The sequence below is a fragment of the Myotis nattereri genome (assembly GCF_964212035.1).
Source record: "Myotis nattereri genome assembly, chromosome: 2".
NCBI lineage: Eukaryota > Metazoa > Chordata > Mammalia > Chiroptera > Vespertilionidae > Myotis > Myotis nattereri.
The window spans coordinates 32,185,475-32,202,480 of record NC_138076.1 but is presented as its reverse complement, the minus strand read 5'-3'; the positions used below and the strand labels follow the sequence as shown (position 1 = coordinate 32,202,480).

The following is a 17,006-nucleotide window of genomic DNA, read 5'->3' as shown; positions in this document are numbered from 1 at the left end:
CAGCCAGCAAGATTCCAGAGACAACATTTACTGTACTGATTGCAATTTTCTAACATTAGAGATTGTAAAGTCATGTAAAGTAAGATTTTACAAACTTAAATATGTATGGATCTTGCATACATGTAGGAAAGTAATCAAATGTTTATCAATGGGAATTGGGAGGACAATACTGAAGACGTGAATCCTCACATTGTGGACCAGGATATTTCTATCTGTACGTCTTTTCTTACACATGTTAACACTCTGAGGGAGAAAGAGAGTAGCTCTAGCCCTTTGAATAAGTAGAGAAATCTCACCTCACACAATGGGATATTTCCCTTACCTTGTAATTTTAAATAAGTAGAGATTAGAAATCAAAGGCATATTATTAACAATGGAAATTCTTTCATATGTTCCCAATAATCTCATGTGAATGGGGCAAAATTATTACTGTGATACATGATTTCTCCACAGTCGTTCACATGAGTTTTTTGGTTAGTAAACTTGTCAATATATTTTAGTTACAAAAAGTATAATTCCTTTCATAAAAGGAAATTTCTATAGCAGTGTTGTTGTAATGATTTATTCATTTTTTTTCTTTCCCTCTTTCTTTCAAAAATATGTGTTGCACACAGGCTGTGGGCAGGCACTGTTCTAGGCAGTGACATTGCATTTGAGCTCATGGTGCCGACATTCCACAGGGAGGAGACAGAAAACAAACAACTGAAATTAAATGTGTCCCACAGTGAGGACTCTGTAGAAAAACCAAACAGGAAGTGGGAGCAGGAATGGACCTGGGACAGGGAGAGGGTGCTGTTTTCTAGAAGGAGGTCTGGAAGGCCTTTCTGCTAGGGGAGGTTTGAGCAGAGTCCCCATGCACCATAGAGAGAAGATGAAGCTGAGTGAGGAATACAGGGGTGACGTGTAGTTGGGAGCAGGGAATCAAGGTATGGAGGGTCTCTCAGTTTCAGGAAACATTTGGATCTTAATCCGCAGAAAATGAGCAACCAGTGGAGAGACTGGAATGGGGAAATGATGTGATCTGACTTAGGTCTTATAATGGGCTTTCTCAGCCTCAGCACTCTTGACATTCTGGGCCAGATAATTCCTTGTCGTCTGGGAGGGGACTGTTCTATACATTGTAGGGTGTTTTGTAGCATCCCTGCTGTCTACCCACTAGATGCCAGTAGTGTCCCCCTCCCCCAGTGTGACAACCAGACATTGCCAAATGTTGCTCAGAGGTGGGAGGGTGGGGTGGCAATATCACCTCCTATAGAAAACCACAGTTTCAAAGGATCACACCCACCCAAGCAGGATATTTTAGTTCTATAAAAACTAAAACAGGACAACTGATTTTTTTTTTGTATTCACATTTAGAGATTTGCTCAAACTCTCTCACTAGATTAAAATTTAACTTAAAAGGCGCCTTCTGTGCTTGCTTGTATTTAATAGCCCTATCCTAATGTAAGGCCAAGACTATCTTTGAGTCAATCCCAATGTGATTTATTTCTCCCATACCTGTAAAAACAACACCAGGCAGGGGCCACAGAGAAATCCTGTGTATAGGCTAAGAGAAACCAGTATGGGTATTTGAATCAACCAATGTTACAACATACCTGACCGAAGGATGCCCTGAGTGACACAAACCACTGATTTCACAAGATGTAGAGATGGAGAAATGACTCAGACATACCTTAAATCATCATTCAGGATCTTACAGTTCTCACTTCTCTACTTGTTTGCTTAGATTCCTTGAGAATCTCAAATATTTCCTTTTGGTGTGACCGACTTTTCTTCACCCTCAAAACCCTGAAAGCCACTGCTTGGAGGCATGAACAAACTTGATGACTTTGTTTGCTCTGTATTATTCCTTTGAAAAGTCTCCATAAAATATGCATCTTGTGTGTGCACTTTTCTAACCAATTCAGATTTAATGCCCACGTCCTCTCGATTTGTCATTGTTATAATTTCCTCAGTGCTTACATACAGGGTAATGGGCATACTTTTGACCAGGGACATTGCAACCATTCATGCTCTAAACTGACACTTTACAACAAAATCAAATTATTGAGGATTTCTGCAATTTACCCACATTGTGACTGAATCGAGATATTAACAAGTTTGGGCACAGATGCTTTTATGTGTTTGAATCTAACTTGGAGTAGGGTGTTTGTGAGCTAAGGCTGACACAGAATTTACTATGCTAAGAATCCTCTAGTTAAAATTAATGAGTAAGGATAACCCCAGAGTGGGGATGCATATATTGATGTTGCAATTCTAGTTCAGTGGCTCAAGTACAACTTTTCAGATCTGAGTTCATTACTACTGAGAATGGGTGATAAAGCCACAGAAAGGAAGCTACCTTATCCTCTTACACCAGCACATGAAATAAGGAGGGAAGACTTCACATAAGGGGTCAGACACAGGAATGAGTGTGGGTGGATGGTGGAGCCCTTCATGCCTTAGTCTGAATTCATCTGCAACCCTAACTAATTGTGAAATGTTTGCATGTAGATTAACCTCCACAAGCCTCAGTGACCTCATCTTGAAAATAGGCACGATAGTGACAGCTCTTCAGAATTGTTAGGAAAATAAGAGCTAAGTCAAGTATCACATCTAGCAGGGATTAGAACATAATAAACACTCAGGAGATGGTAATTATTGTAAAAGCAATGTGAATAATAATCATTAGGCTGGCCATTAATTCTTAGCTTACATTAAGAAAAACATTCCCTTATTCCAATCCAGAGCCACCCTTGAGTAGACATATGCTTTTAATATAAGCATAGAAAGAAAACCTTAGTAGATAATGTAAGGGTCACAGTTTATTGTGACAAATTTAAAAACATTTCTTGGCATCCTAGCTGGTTTGGCTCAATGGATGCAACTTCACCTGAGAACTGAAGGCTCCAGGGTTCGATTTAGGTCAAGGGCACATACCTTGAGGGCGTGAGGCAATCAATCCATGTGTCTCTCTCTCACATGGATGTTTCTCTCTCTGTCTCTCCCCCTCCCTTTCACTCTCTCTAAAAAAAGTCAATGGAAAAATATCTTTGGGTGAGGATTAACAAAAAATAAATAAAAATTAAAAATAATTAAAAATAAGAACATCTATTGGCTACAATTTCACCTGCTGATCTGAAATGTGAAAAGATTTTTTAAACTTTACTAGCAAAAGTGGAGGTCTTGACTATAATTTAAATATATCAGTTGTTGATGAGATAGAAATTAATTAAGAGGAAAGCTCGCATCAAATACTCATGCCGAGACACAGTGTCTCAGAGGGTTGAGTCTTGTAGCACCACACGTAAGAGGACTGTCCCCATTTACCCAGGGAGGTTCTCCCTACTTCATACCCTTTTGTCGTAACCTCCCTCTGCACTGAGAACCAAAGCTAAACTCTGCCTGCCTGCCGTGGCCTCACCAGCCCTGGGTAATAGGCATGTCCTCCTTTCTCACCTACCCTTTGCTTCCACGTGCCCAGCTCCTTAGTATCTGGTTTCTTGGAAAAGGTGAGCTCTTTTGTGTTTGAGACCTTTAGACATGGGGGAGGTTGTCTATCAACACAGTTGCTTGTTTCCCTCCTTTTTCTCTGAGCCTCACTGCAACTTCCTAGGTATGTTTTCCTGATCCATGCTTTCTGAAAATGTTGGCTGCCTACCCTCACTTCCGAGTAAGTTTTCTGCCCAGCTGGGATTTCACCACTTTTTATTATCTACTTGTTTCTTTGCTTGTTTGTCTATTGTCAAACTGGCCAGTAAGCTCCAAGCTGCCTATGATATTCATTATTGTATCTCCGGCACTTGGAGGGAGGGTGTTGGGCACATGGTGGGCACTCAATAAACAACTGAATTAAAGAATGAAAAAAAATTAGTCTTAAAGAGAAATAAAAGTTGGTGAATGTCTGTATCTTGAAACGACTTTAAAATAAAACTTGATTTACTAACTTTCCAAAGACTAAAAAGGAACAATGACCAAACAGAGTTGACCAAATTGAATAGATATTCTTTCAGTTACAGCCTTCTTGGCGATTGCTTATTGTCAAGAGCTGAGATCACCCAACCTCAAGGGCATCATTGTTCTTATGCACATTGGCTTGACCAAAGCCTTTTTAAGTATAAGGAGTCAGGAGCTGCAATGGTTCCCTGGATCATTGAAATATAAAGGCTTCTCCTTGATTTTCAAAGACCTGTTCATTTTGCCTTCGTTCTAACTGTCTAGCATTTTCTACTCTAAACCTTAGCATGCCTTCCTGTTTAGGCAGCCCAGATTCCTCCTTGTGCTGCACATTATTTACTGGTACATGAGTGGCCACTGCACTGTGGGTGATCTGAACAAGATCCTCACTGGAGGGTAAGGAAGAGGCAGGGTTGTTGAGTGGAGAACACATTCCAGGCAGAGGGAATGCATAGACCAAAGCACTGAAATGCGAGTTGATATAGAGCAGTTGAGAAAATTCCCATCTGGGAAAATGGCCTGTAGTGCTATTGAGTATGAGTCTCAGGGGAAAGGGGAGAGAATGTCCAGGAGGAAGAGTTAGAAAGGATCGAGCTAAGCTCTAGAGGGCTGCCTGGTTTGCCTCCTTCCTTCTTCTTTCCTTCCTCTCTCTCTCCTTCTTATATCCTCCTTATTGTCCCTATTTCCTTCCTTGGGATTTAAATAGCAATTCATTGAAATGACGTAGCCTAATTTGTCTTCTTGTGAAAAACAAAACCTGAACAATTGTTAGAATACATAGCTTAAAGTTCTATTCTACCTCTTTCCACCTGCATGACTGTGAGTGACCTTAACTCCCTTTTCAGCAATACAGGGATAGCCTCTCTGCCTATTGAAGTCCTGGTTATGGGGATCATGGCTGATAAACTCTTCTTCCCCATGTAAAGTATAAAAAGCAAATTATGACTTTGAATAATTTGTTAGCCTAAAACTTCAGACAGGCCTAACTATAGACAGCCATAATCTACTGTGTACCAACAGACAAAGAGCAGAAAGAGCATGGATATCCTTGATGTCAAGCAATAATCTCCAAGTAAGTTGGAGTTTTTTTGAGGTCCCTGGGGAAGCAAGAGCCAATCCCTATATGCCTGGCCAATCTGGGAGGAGAACCTGACTTTGGGGATGGGAGGGGTTGGGGGAGAGCCGGTCTGACACCATGATGACAAATGTGCTTCATTTGTACATTCTCGTAGACCCTGACTAAGGATGATACTATCCTTATGTAAACATCAACCTCAGTTAGATATTGTTCCAAACCTTAGTGTTTGTTATATTTTACTTTATTATTAATACATAGTTTTAAAAAAATCCTTATTGGGCATTTTAGCCTAATTTGGACAATGATTTCTATGTTTGCATATCTGAGAGCATTCAACTTGAGACATACAATAACATGTAAGTAATTTTGTTAGGGTATAGAATAAAGAGGTAAGGATTTGAAGTTTAATATTCTTGTGGATAATAACACATTTTACACTTATATTGAAAATGTATTTCTTATTTTATTCCAAAGCTATAAGATTGCTTCAGCTCTGCTCAGTTTAATAATTCAGAAACTGAATTCAGAGACATAATTATTGCCATACTTTTAGGAAATAGATTTCTCAAATGGTCAGCGCTATAACAATAAGTGACATATGACATCAAAAGTTCCTTATAGACATGTTTGAAAATAACAAATTATCAAATTTATTTTCACCGCTTAGTTTAACAATGTTTGTTAAATATGGTATAGCCATTGTGTTTAACAATGCTTTGGCAAAATTTGAAAAATATTTTGTAGGCCATAAATTTGAATAATTATTGTTACTAAGTTATCATTTTAAATGTAATTAATGATTTGATAAGTTCATTATTCCATTTCAGTATTTTAATCAACATATTCAGTCTACTTTAACAGAAAAGAATAATCACGTCTAAAATTTATTTTAGGTTTTGAAACTAACATGAACCTGACTAGCCGAGATGATCCCGGTACATCAGAGATCGCACCAGAGACTCAAGATAGAAATGCAAATAACCATGGAATTCAATTATCTAATTCACTCTGTAGTGCTGTCGCTACTGAAAATGGCAATTCCGTCTCAAATGGTAAGCACATCTTAAACTCAGTACTAAATAGATAAATTTTAAATTGTATCAACTCCAAATTTTAAATTGAAGAACGGATTTAAAACATAAAAATGAAGTAGGCTTAAAAACTGGAAAATAGTAGCTAAGTGGTTAAAGCATTAGCCCATGGATCAAATAGTTAAGGGTTTGATTACCGGTCAAAGGCATGTACCTAGGTTGCAGGTTGGATCCCTGGCCTCTGTAGGAGTGAGTGTCAGAGGCAACCAATCCATGTGCCACTCTTACATTGATGTTTCTCTCTCCCTCCCTCCTTTCCACTCTCTAAAAATCAATGGAAAAAAATATCCTCGGGTGAAGATTAACAATAAAAAAAGAAAAGAAAATAGAATGTAAACTATGAAACATCTCTGTGGGGCATATTGACAACACATTATAGGATAAATCAAGGAACTAAAGTCATTTTCAGTATTAAATGACTTTTCAGAAATATTTATGGAGAAATTGATCTATGAGAACCAGCATAAAATGAGACTTATACTGAGCAGAAGGAGTTAAATCACTCTTTTTCTTCTCATACCTAAAAAATATGAAGGGAAAATAATATTGAAGGCATAGTAAACACCAAACTGGCTTTAAGTGTTTAATTGGATTATATGAATATATCATTTGGAAATTGGCTTGACTGTATGTATCCAAAAGTTTCCTAATAGTAGCTTAAACAAATAACTTATTTCTCTCACACATAAAAGAGCCCCAGGGCTTCTAATAATGGTTAATGAAAAGATTCAGTCCAACCCATTTCTGAGAATATCCAAAAACATGTCAAATAGAAATGTTTAAATTTGTTTAATCTGATCCACTGCACTAGAAATCTAAGGCAGTGAAACACTGGAAGGGAATGAAAAAGTGAGTAAGAAATGCAATGGAAGCCAAGCAAAGAACCCCATATAGTCCAAGCTTTTCTCCAAGGGATGTTTGGGGCATTCACCTCATGCAGAGAAGACTGGGCTGTGCTTCTGACTGCCTCCTGGGATCGAGGGGCCAGACTGAGTCTGGAGTCTGCCAAGGTCAGGGGGTGGGGCCTTGAAGTGTCCATCCTAAGGATCAATTGAATCAGAATCATGAACCACATCACCTATGAATCATCTCAATCCAACCTCAAGGACTGATATGACCCACAGGTACCTGAGAGAAAACAGTTTTATAAATATATATGGCGTCCTACACTTCAATTCAATACATAGTCAAAAAGTACCAGGCACAAAATAAACTGAAAAATATTCTAAGCAGAAATAGCAGTCAATTGCAGTATATCCATGGCTGCTCAAAAGATCAGACTTCAAATGCACATTCTTTAAAATAAGTGTGTTTACTATGCCCAGGGAGATAAAAGATTGAGAATTTCAGCAGAAATGGGAAACAATAAAAACATGTCAAATGGAAATTCTGAAATTAAAAAATACAGTCATAAAATTAAGTATAATGGAGGATGAGTTTAAAGTTAATTAGACACAGTCATTTAAAAATAAAAACCTGGGGCAGTGAAAGATAACTCAGAAAATATGCAGAATGAGACACAAAGAAGCACAGAAGAAGAATGGAAATTCCAAGAAATGGTTTAGAGGCATAAAGGATACAGTCAGGGAGGAGGACGATTGGAATCCTAGGGAAAGAAGAGCAGGTACATGGGCAAGAGAAAAGATTTGGTGAGCAATGTTAGAGAATTCCCGATGCTGATGAAAGCATCAAGACACAGACTTGAGTTGGCAGTTCCCTAGGAAGTTTAACATACACTTTCTGTATGACCCACCAATCCCACTCCTGGGTATTTATTTACCCAATGGAAATGAAAACAGTGTCCACACAAACACCTGAATGCAAATGCTTGTGCCTGAAGTCATAATCCCTAACCCTGGAAATAAAGTTTTCTTTAACTGGCGCCTAGGTTGTATTAGCTACCTAATGCTGTGTAAAAATTACCTCCCCCTCCCCTAACTTGGTGGCTACATACTACAACAAACAGCTATTATTGTCCAGTTTTTTGGGTGAGGAATCTGGATGTGGCTGAGCTGATTGCCTTTGGTACAAAGTCCCTTGTGAGATAGCTATCAGCTCTCAGCCAAAACTATAGTCAGCTTGACACTTGGTTGACAGATGGTCCATTTTCAAGGTTACTCACATGAGCCCTGGGAGGCCACAGAAGATCCACTTCCCTGCTCACTTACATGGGCTTCTCCATAGGGTGGCCTCACAGCAGGGCAGGTGGCTTCCCCCAGAGCAAGCAATCCACAATAGCCAGAAAGAATACCCGTGAGGGAAGCCACTGTCTTTACACAGCCTATTCTTGGATGGGACATTGTTAGAAGAAAGTTATATATTCAGTCCACTAGATAGGAGGCGACTATATGAGGTGTGAGTGCCTAGAGTGGACCCATTTGGGGCTATTTTTCAGGCTGACCAACTGGCAGCACAAGGGAAAACTCTGCAGTAAAAAACCATGAACTATTATACGTCACCAAATGGATGAGTCTCAAACACATTGCACTAAGTGAAAAAAAGTTAGAATCTGAAGACTATAAGTGTGATTCCATTTATATGACATTTTGGAAAAGGCAACACTATTGGACAGAAAACATGAGTGGTTGCTAGAGGCTGGATATAGCACAAGGGAGCAGAGGAGCAGAGGACGGACTGCTGTCTTAGTCAGTTCTGGCTGCTGTGACAAAATGCCAAAGACAGGGTGACTAGTCAACAGCAGAAATGTATTGCTCACATTTCCGGAGGCTATACATCCCAGATCAGGGTGCCAGCATAGTCAGGTTCTGGGGAGGGCTCTCTTTCAGGTTGCAGACTGCTGACTGCCCACTTCTATGTCTCCCAGGGCAGAGGGGCCCGGGAGCTCTCTGGAGACCCTTTTTTAAGGGTGCTAAACCCATTCATAAGAGCTCTGCCCTCATGACCTAGTGTCCTTCCAGAGGCCCCACCTTCCACCTACCATCACCTTGGGGAGTAGGATTTCAACATGGGGGGACACAGACATTCAGACCACAATGAACGACAGAGGGTATATGGTGCTATTGACAAACAGGAATGCATGTGTTCCCATAAATCCACAGATGTGTGCATCTAATAAGGGTGGCTCTTTCTCTCTGTAAATGTGATTTTGGTACAAATAGAAAAGAAAATATGCAAAACCTGAATAGAATAAATAGAAAGAAAAATGCTCCTAGTCATATTGGTGGTAAAATAAAGACCAAGCCTGAGTCTTAAAAGCAGCCAACAGTTGAAAAGACAAAATACCTTCAAAGGAGTAACAAAGTCCAAAGACAATGAAAGGACATATTTAACATGTCAAGTAAAATAACTGCCAATCCAGAATTTATAAGCAATAAAAAACTCATAAGAATTAAGGGGAGTTAGAATATTTGTGAAAAAAAATAAAAAACTGAAGAATTAAACATGGGTAGACTCAAAATGTTCAGAGATTCAAAGAGGAATACAGAACAATTTTTAAAAGTCAGTGAGGTCAGGAGAGTGTAAAAGACAATATTTTATATTCTAAACCAATTTCAAAGGTAACCACTGAAAGAATAATAGTGGGGTATATAATTCCCAAACTAATAAAAAGAGTAAAATCCTGTCTAATTATAGAGAAACATGCTAATTAACCATAACTTCGCTACCCTTCCCATTGGCTAATCAGCGAGATATGCAAATTAACTGCCAGCCAAAATGGCGGCCAGCAACCAGGCAGCTGAAGTAAACATGAACATGAGGCTTGCTTACTCCAGTGATGGAGGAAGTCAACGTTCCCCACCTGACGTACCTCAGCTCTGAGCTCCGGATGAAACAATGTTGCACTTATAGAACCTAAACAAACCCCAGAAACCTGCTTTCAGCCAGCACGGCCTCAGAGCTTAGAGCAGCCAGTGATGGCAACAGAGTTTCTATTATAGAATCTAAACAAACCCAGGTACCTGCTTTCAGCCTGCAACGGCCTCAGAGCTGGAGCCTGCTCTCAGCTCCAGTGACAGCTATAGAAGGTAAATTAATCCCAGAATAAAAAAAAGAAAGAAAGAAAAAAGGAGAGGCTGGGAGCTTCAGTCGCCCACCAGCCTGAAAACAGCCCTCAGCCCCTCACCCAGACTGGCCAGGCACCCCAGTGGGGACCCCCACCCTGAAGGGGTGTGACCAGCTGAAAACAGCCATCATCCCATCATCCAGGCTGGCCAGGCACCCAAGCAGGACCCCCACCTGATCCGGGACACCCTTCAGGGCAAACCAGCCGGCCCCCACCCATGCACCAGGCCTCTATCCTATATAGTAAACAGGTAATATGGAAACTGACCCTAACAGTAGAAGGACTGGGAATGACTGATCACTATAACACACACTGATCACCAGGGGGCAGATGCTCAATGCAGAAGCTGCCCTCTGGTGGTCAGTGCACTCCCACATGGGGGAGCTCTGCTCAGCCACAAGTCAAGCTGATGGCTGCCAGTACAGCGGTGATGGTGGGAGCCTCTCCTGCCTCCTCAGCAGCGCTAAGGATGTCCAACTGCAGTTTAGGCCTGCTCCCTGCTGGCAAGTAGACATCCCTCGAGGGCTGCCGGGCTTCCAGAGGGATGTCTGATTGCCATCTTAGGCCCAATCCCCTGGGGAGCGGGCCTAAGTCAGCAGGTGGTCATCCCCTGAGGGGTCCCAGACTGTGAGAGGGCACAGGCCGGGCTGAGGGGACCCCTCATTCCCCCAACTGCATAAATTTTTGTGCACCAGGCCTCTATTATAATAGTAAAAAGTCAATTAATCAAAAGGATGGCCAAAGAAGGGATGGGAGGGGGAAGTAAAATAGAAATATCTGAAAGGTTTCACAAATAGAAAGGTCTTAGATGGTAGATAAGAAAGCATATATGAAAACAGATAAACATAATTGAATCACATGAACTTTAAAAAATTCTCGTCTTGTATAAGTTCACATTAAAACTAAATTGATTAAGATATTTTACAGCCTAAGATTTCTAAAGAATATGTAAAACATAAGGATAATGAAAATGTTAATGTAAAGAAATAGAAAATGAAAAGATTCACCATGAACATATTTTAAAACAATTGTCATCTATTTTGAAATAAAAACTACATATCTGTTACACACACATACACTCACATACCATTTTAACTAACGACAATAAAAATGTAACAGAATTTGTGGGGTGCTGCTAACCCCTTAATCAATGGAAATTTATAGCTTTATGCATATTATAGCAAAAGAACAAAGACTGAAAAGCAGTGTTAAAAATGTCAACAAGTTAGAAACAAATATTAAACATCAAGAAAATGGAAGGAGCCCTAACCAGTTTTGCTCAGTGGATAGAGCATCAGCCTGTGGACTGAAAGGTCTCAGGTTTGATTCTCGTCAAGGGCATGTTCCAGAGTTGCAGGCTTGATCCTTGGCACCAGACTGGGCCTTGTGGGAGGCAACCAATCGATTTGTCTCTCTAACATCAATGCATCAATGTCTCTCTCTCTCTCTCTCTCTCTCTCTCTCTCTCTCTCTCTCTCTCCCCCTCTCTCTCTCTTTCTCTCTCCTCCTTCCCTCCTTCCCTCCTCCCCTCCTTCCCTCCCTTCTACTCTCTTAAAAAAAAGGAAGAAAAGATGTAATAAAGATAAGGAAATAAGTTATTGAAATACAAAACAAGCAATAAAGCCGAAAGTTGGTTCTTTGAAAAAAATTTATTTGAAACATGAATAAATTGATAATTCTCTTACAAAAGCAATAGAGAAATAAAGTGGACACAATAGCCAATGCTAGGAATGACAAGGGGGGTCTACCACAGATCTTGCAGAAATTAAAAAATAAGAAGAATAAATTGTGAACATATTTATGCCAAAAACAATGTGTAAATTTGGATGAACAGATATATATCTCACAAAAGAACAATACAACCAACAAAAATGGAGAGAAGTAATAGGAAAGCTACTTGCCACTTGCTGGCCTTCAGCTGAGGATAAGCCAGGTTCCAGAGGAGACCTGGAATATGCCTGGTCTCCTGACAGTTGCCTTGTTTGAATGTCACAGGTAAGTTGGTTGGTGCATCCCTAATGCACTCACTGTGCTTCTAAGTTGAAAATAATTGTATGAGATTATTTCACACATTTTCTGCTTATTGCTTTATATCAGAATATTTTCAGATATAACTGGTTAGGTGGTAAAAAAAAAAAGAAATAAGAAAGCTGAATAGTAATGTAAGTATTAAATTAATTTGTAATTGAATACTTTTTTACAAAAACAAACAAACAAACAAAAAAACACCTCCAGGTTCAAATAGCTTTTCTGGTAAATTCTCCCAAAATTCTAAAGATGAAATAATGCCGGTGTTACACAAACTCTTCCAGAGGCTAGGAATAAGGAAAGATAAAGCGGAGGTGGGGGTCCGGGGGAGGGGAGGACCAACAACTCTTCCAGCTTTTGCAAATAGCTACTTAGTTTATGACAACTAAGGCATTGAGGGACACAGAGGGAAGCATAATCAACTACTATCCACATGAGGAATAAATGAAAGGACTCCTACTCCACGCTGTTCACACAAAGCAATTCCTGGTGGTTTATAGAGCTAAATGTCAAATAGGAAATAAAATGTATGTAAGAAATACAGAAAAATATTGTTTTTACCTCAGAGGTGGGAAAAGAAAGAAGGGTTCCTTAAACAGAATACAAAATAGTGCTAACTTTAATGGAAAAATAATTATATATTCAGAGTTTACTTAAATTTAAAAAAAGATAACTGAATAGAAAATTGAATTGGATATATGAATAAGCACTTAAATAAAAATTTTAATGGAGTTAAACATCACTAGTAATTAGAGAAATGCAAATTAAAACCACAATGTGGTACCCACTAGGCACGCTGTAGAATTAGAGAATCGACAGGCAAGGAGGAGGAGCTAAAAGATAACCACAAAGTCAGAACAGTGATTCATTTCATATGCAGAAGAAAAGAGCCTACAGTGATTAGGTGAGAGAATGATGGGGGGTTCCGGGTAGCTGACAATGCATCTATTCCTTGACTTATGTGGTAGTTCCAGTTCCACAATTTCAAAATATTGGGGGGGGTGGGGAGAGAGAATGAGAGAGGAAAGGAGATTTTAGGATGGATGGTAGATTCCTAGGGCTATGGAACTCCAAGGCCCACAGAGATTCCAGCTTCACTATTCTATCTTTAGCTGCTCCCAAGGTCAGTGCTGGGGATGTAGTTTTTCAGCTGAGCAGACCCAATGATGTTCATTGTTGATTTATCAAAGAGGAAATCAAAGAGAAAAGATAAGAATAGATATAGGATGAACATTGGCCAGGGCAACTGTACTGGTAATTATAATCACACTTTGGGAGTAGTCTGGTGGCAGGTAGTTGGTTGGGCAGATCTGTTCAAGCTTAGGTCTCTGGAGTAATGGGGGAATGGTCTGGTGGCTCAGGAAAATGAAAGATAATGAAAGATGTTTTTATGAGAGAGAGAGAGGGAGGGAGGGAGAGAGAGAGAAAGAGAGAGAGAGAGAGAAAGAGAGAGAGAGAGAGAGAGAGAGAGAGAGAGAGAGAGAAGAGAGAGAGAGAGAGAAGAGGGGAGGGGAGGGAAGGGGAGGGGAGGGGAGGGGGGAGGATTACAGAGGGATTACATATAATAATTATAAGTATTGGGTTCACAAGAAGAAGATTTTGGTTGCAATGTGAGGGAGTGGGATGGGGTGATGACACTGGTAAAATAAGGATTTTTAGACCAGTAATAAAAGCATCTAGAAAAAAGAACTGCAGTTTGACAAAAAATGATATAGGCTCCCAGGATCCCCAAATTTTGGCCTTGCTTAAATGGCATTTATAATTATATGCAGGTTATAAAAATTATACATGCTTTATGTGACAGCTTGGAAAATGCAGGAAAGAATAGAGAATACAAACTACCATCAGTTCTATTACCAAAAATACTTTAATTATTTGAGTAACATTTGGGAATATGTCTAGTATTCCACTGTGTCAAATTTTATTTTTTCAACTGAACATATATGCATTTCTATATAATATATTTGATTTTTAAAATAATATTGTACACATAATTTTAATAATCTGCTTTCCCCTTAAGAATATCATGTAATTTATCTCCATGTCAACAAATATAGATCTGAATTGTTTAAAGCTACCCATTAATGGTCCTGGATGCATAGCATTCCATCATATGGGATTATTATGATTTAAAATAACCAAGCCCTATTTGTTGGATATTAAAATTATACCCCAATTTTCCACCCTTAAAATAACACTGAGTGTTGATGATGTATTACTCAAGCTTGATTAAAATAGACATTTGGTAAAACTTTTTATGTTAATTTAGAATGCTCAGATTTATGTGTGTGTCTAGATAGAAATATTGAGATATAATCTTTTAATAAATTACTTTCTGAAACCTCTGATGATATCCTTTTGTGAGGCAGTAAGTATAACAAATGTATGCACTTATATTCAAATTAAATTTCTTAAAGTAATAAAAATGGAATATGAATAACAGCAGTAGGCATCAAGTGTGTGACAGAATATTTCACAAAAGTTGTATATATCTAGTAAGAAGGTAAATAACACCATTTTACTTGCAATCTTATGGTATTTTAAGACTAGCCATTAAACAAAAAAAGGAGAAATTTAAAATATATTAAGTAATCAAGTCTGAATAAACAAATATTTTAGAAAGATGATAGTATACCCATTATTTTTGCCAAAGCTTCATTTCATAACAGTCTCCCTAGCTCACCTTAGATGATGAGTACCCTACCATAAAGAAAGAGAAAATGAAAACTTTATTTCACCAAAATATTTAATTTGTTCATGTTTTGATTGAAATGTAAAAGCTATGTTTCCGGAAATGGTACTAGCAAACTAAATACAAAAACAACAACAACAACAGAACCAACCCTGTGATTCTTACACTAAAAATCAAAATGAAACCAAAGGCCAATGGAAAAAACAACAACTGCTCTATACCAAAATGGAAATTTTTGTAGAATACATTCCTTGAAATTAATAATATAAAATTATGTCACCAGGAATATCAGGCTTCTAAACCTCAACATAGTATACTTTCAAACATTGGAACACAGACTCATATGTTGCTCCTTAATGCTTATAGGGTTAAGATTTTAAAATAAAGCCAGAAAACCACTTGAATATCTCGAGAATTATACATATAAAATGAAAATTATTTCAAATGGAATTTTAAGTTTTCAAGGCCACTTGATATGTTTAAGTTGATCTTCTTTGTGAATACCATGAACTTATGGGTTCCTAAAGCCTTCCTATGATTATTAAAATCCCTGGCACAATGCCCTGGATACTTAGCCACTCAGTAAGCAGTTATCGATTAAAACAATGTTGCATATTACATATGAACCAGTAAGTCCTGCACAGGGGCAGAATCAGAAAATGTCTCCTAGTTGATAGGATAAAAATTAAACAGATATTACACATGTGAAACACATGATATATTCATGATCGTTATAGTCCTTAAAGTGGCTATTAGTACTGATTCATAATTCACAATGTGCTTTCTAAATAAAGGCACAAGATGGAAATAAATGTTTAAAATAACTTGAAGTCCTAATTGAATCAGAAGTAGTGTTATTTTTTTCTAGGAAACGATTTCTCTCTTGAATGCCAGTATCTGCATGCTACCTCTGCTTCCCAGAAATAATTATCTGTTTGTTCATTTGCTGAAATATAGTTATGTGTGGGTAATTATAGCTATCACTTACTTTAATTGCCATCCTTTTACTGATGTGAACACAGACTTAGATCTTTTTTGTACACTTAATTATTCCCTGGACTTGTGGTTATTTATCATTATATTAGAGAACAGTTTTTAGTGTTAGAATGTTTTAGTTATATCAAACAAAATATTATGAATATAAAGATGTCTGTTTTGTGGGGAAATACAGAAGTAAAAAAATCCCATCTAAGACATTTTATGCTCAGTATGATTTTCTTTTTTGCTGCTCAATGAATATACATTTTATGGCTGGACATCAAGAAAAATGGCAATTAAAGTATACAGTTAGCTCTTTGATTTTTACATTTATCATTCTGTGACGATTACAGCTTTTTATTTGCACTATGCTCACCCTCAGTGCACAACAAGAATTATCTGTGGTGATAAAGGGATTTCCACAGGGAAGGCCTGGGCCAGACTATTTGCAGGACCAGGGACTCCACATTCTTTGCATAGACTCCGGCACCATATTGAATTTAGTGCCTTTGTAGCAATAAATCACACTGACTAGGAGCATCAAGTATGGCTTTCATTAGCTATGCCTCAAGATAGATCCAGACCAAAGACAAAAGAGCCTCTGGTTGGAGCCTCTGAAATATATTCATATATACATTTTTTACAACATCGTTTTGTTTATGGGAATTTGTAGATTCTTTGGAACTCATACTGTTGTCTGACTCAAAGGCTTACTGCCAGCGGAAGCAAGCCTTCACTTGACAATCTGGAATATTGTGCAGTTATCTATTTTGAGCAACAGAGGTAGCTTTGAAAAGAAAGCAAGCTCCTCGGGCATTTAGTTAAAAATCTTTTGAAGGCATATAAAATATTTTTTAATTTTGATTTTATTTAATTAAATTTCCCCCACTGTGGTTGAGAAGCCAGGGTTGAAATGGCTGGATTGAAATGCTGAAGCTTGGTTTCCTTTTTCCTGTTAAAGAGTATACTCTTTGCCCTCATTGATTTCATGTTCTTAGAGTCATCCTTCACTCCCTGTTTCTTGCCTCCTGCCAATACACTCTCAATACTCTTGCTGGGTGTGTGTACAAAGCCTGTCAAGGGTCGAGTGGAAGAACACGAAATTGGTATTGCCAGCTTTAGTTTCTTAGCAGGGTTGCATTCTTCCTCTTTGCCTGGACCCCAGTTCTGATGCTTACT

General features: G+C 38.5%; 1 protein-coding gene across 1 annotated transcript in view; it reads left to right on the top strand.

Moving 5' to 3' along the window:
• MYO16 (myosin XVI) overlaps positions 1–17,006 on the top strand; it is a 418,102-nt gene that overhangs the window by 363,539 nt on the left and 37,557 nt on the right. Inside the window, exon 32 of the mRNA XM_081084505.1 lies at positions 5,908–6,066. Within this exon, the coding sequence (XP_080940631.1) occupies positions 5,908–6,066 (159 nt within the window). The remainder of the gene's footprint in view (positions 1–5,907; positions 6,067–17,006) is intronic.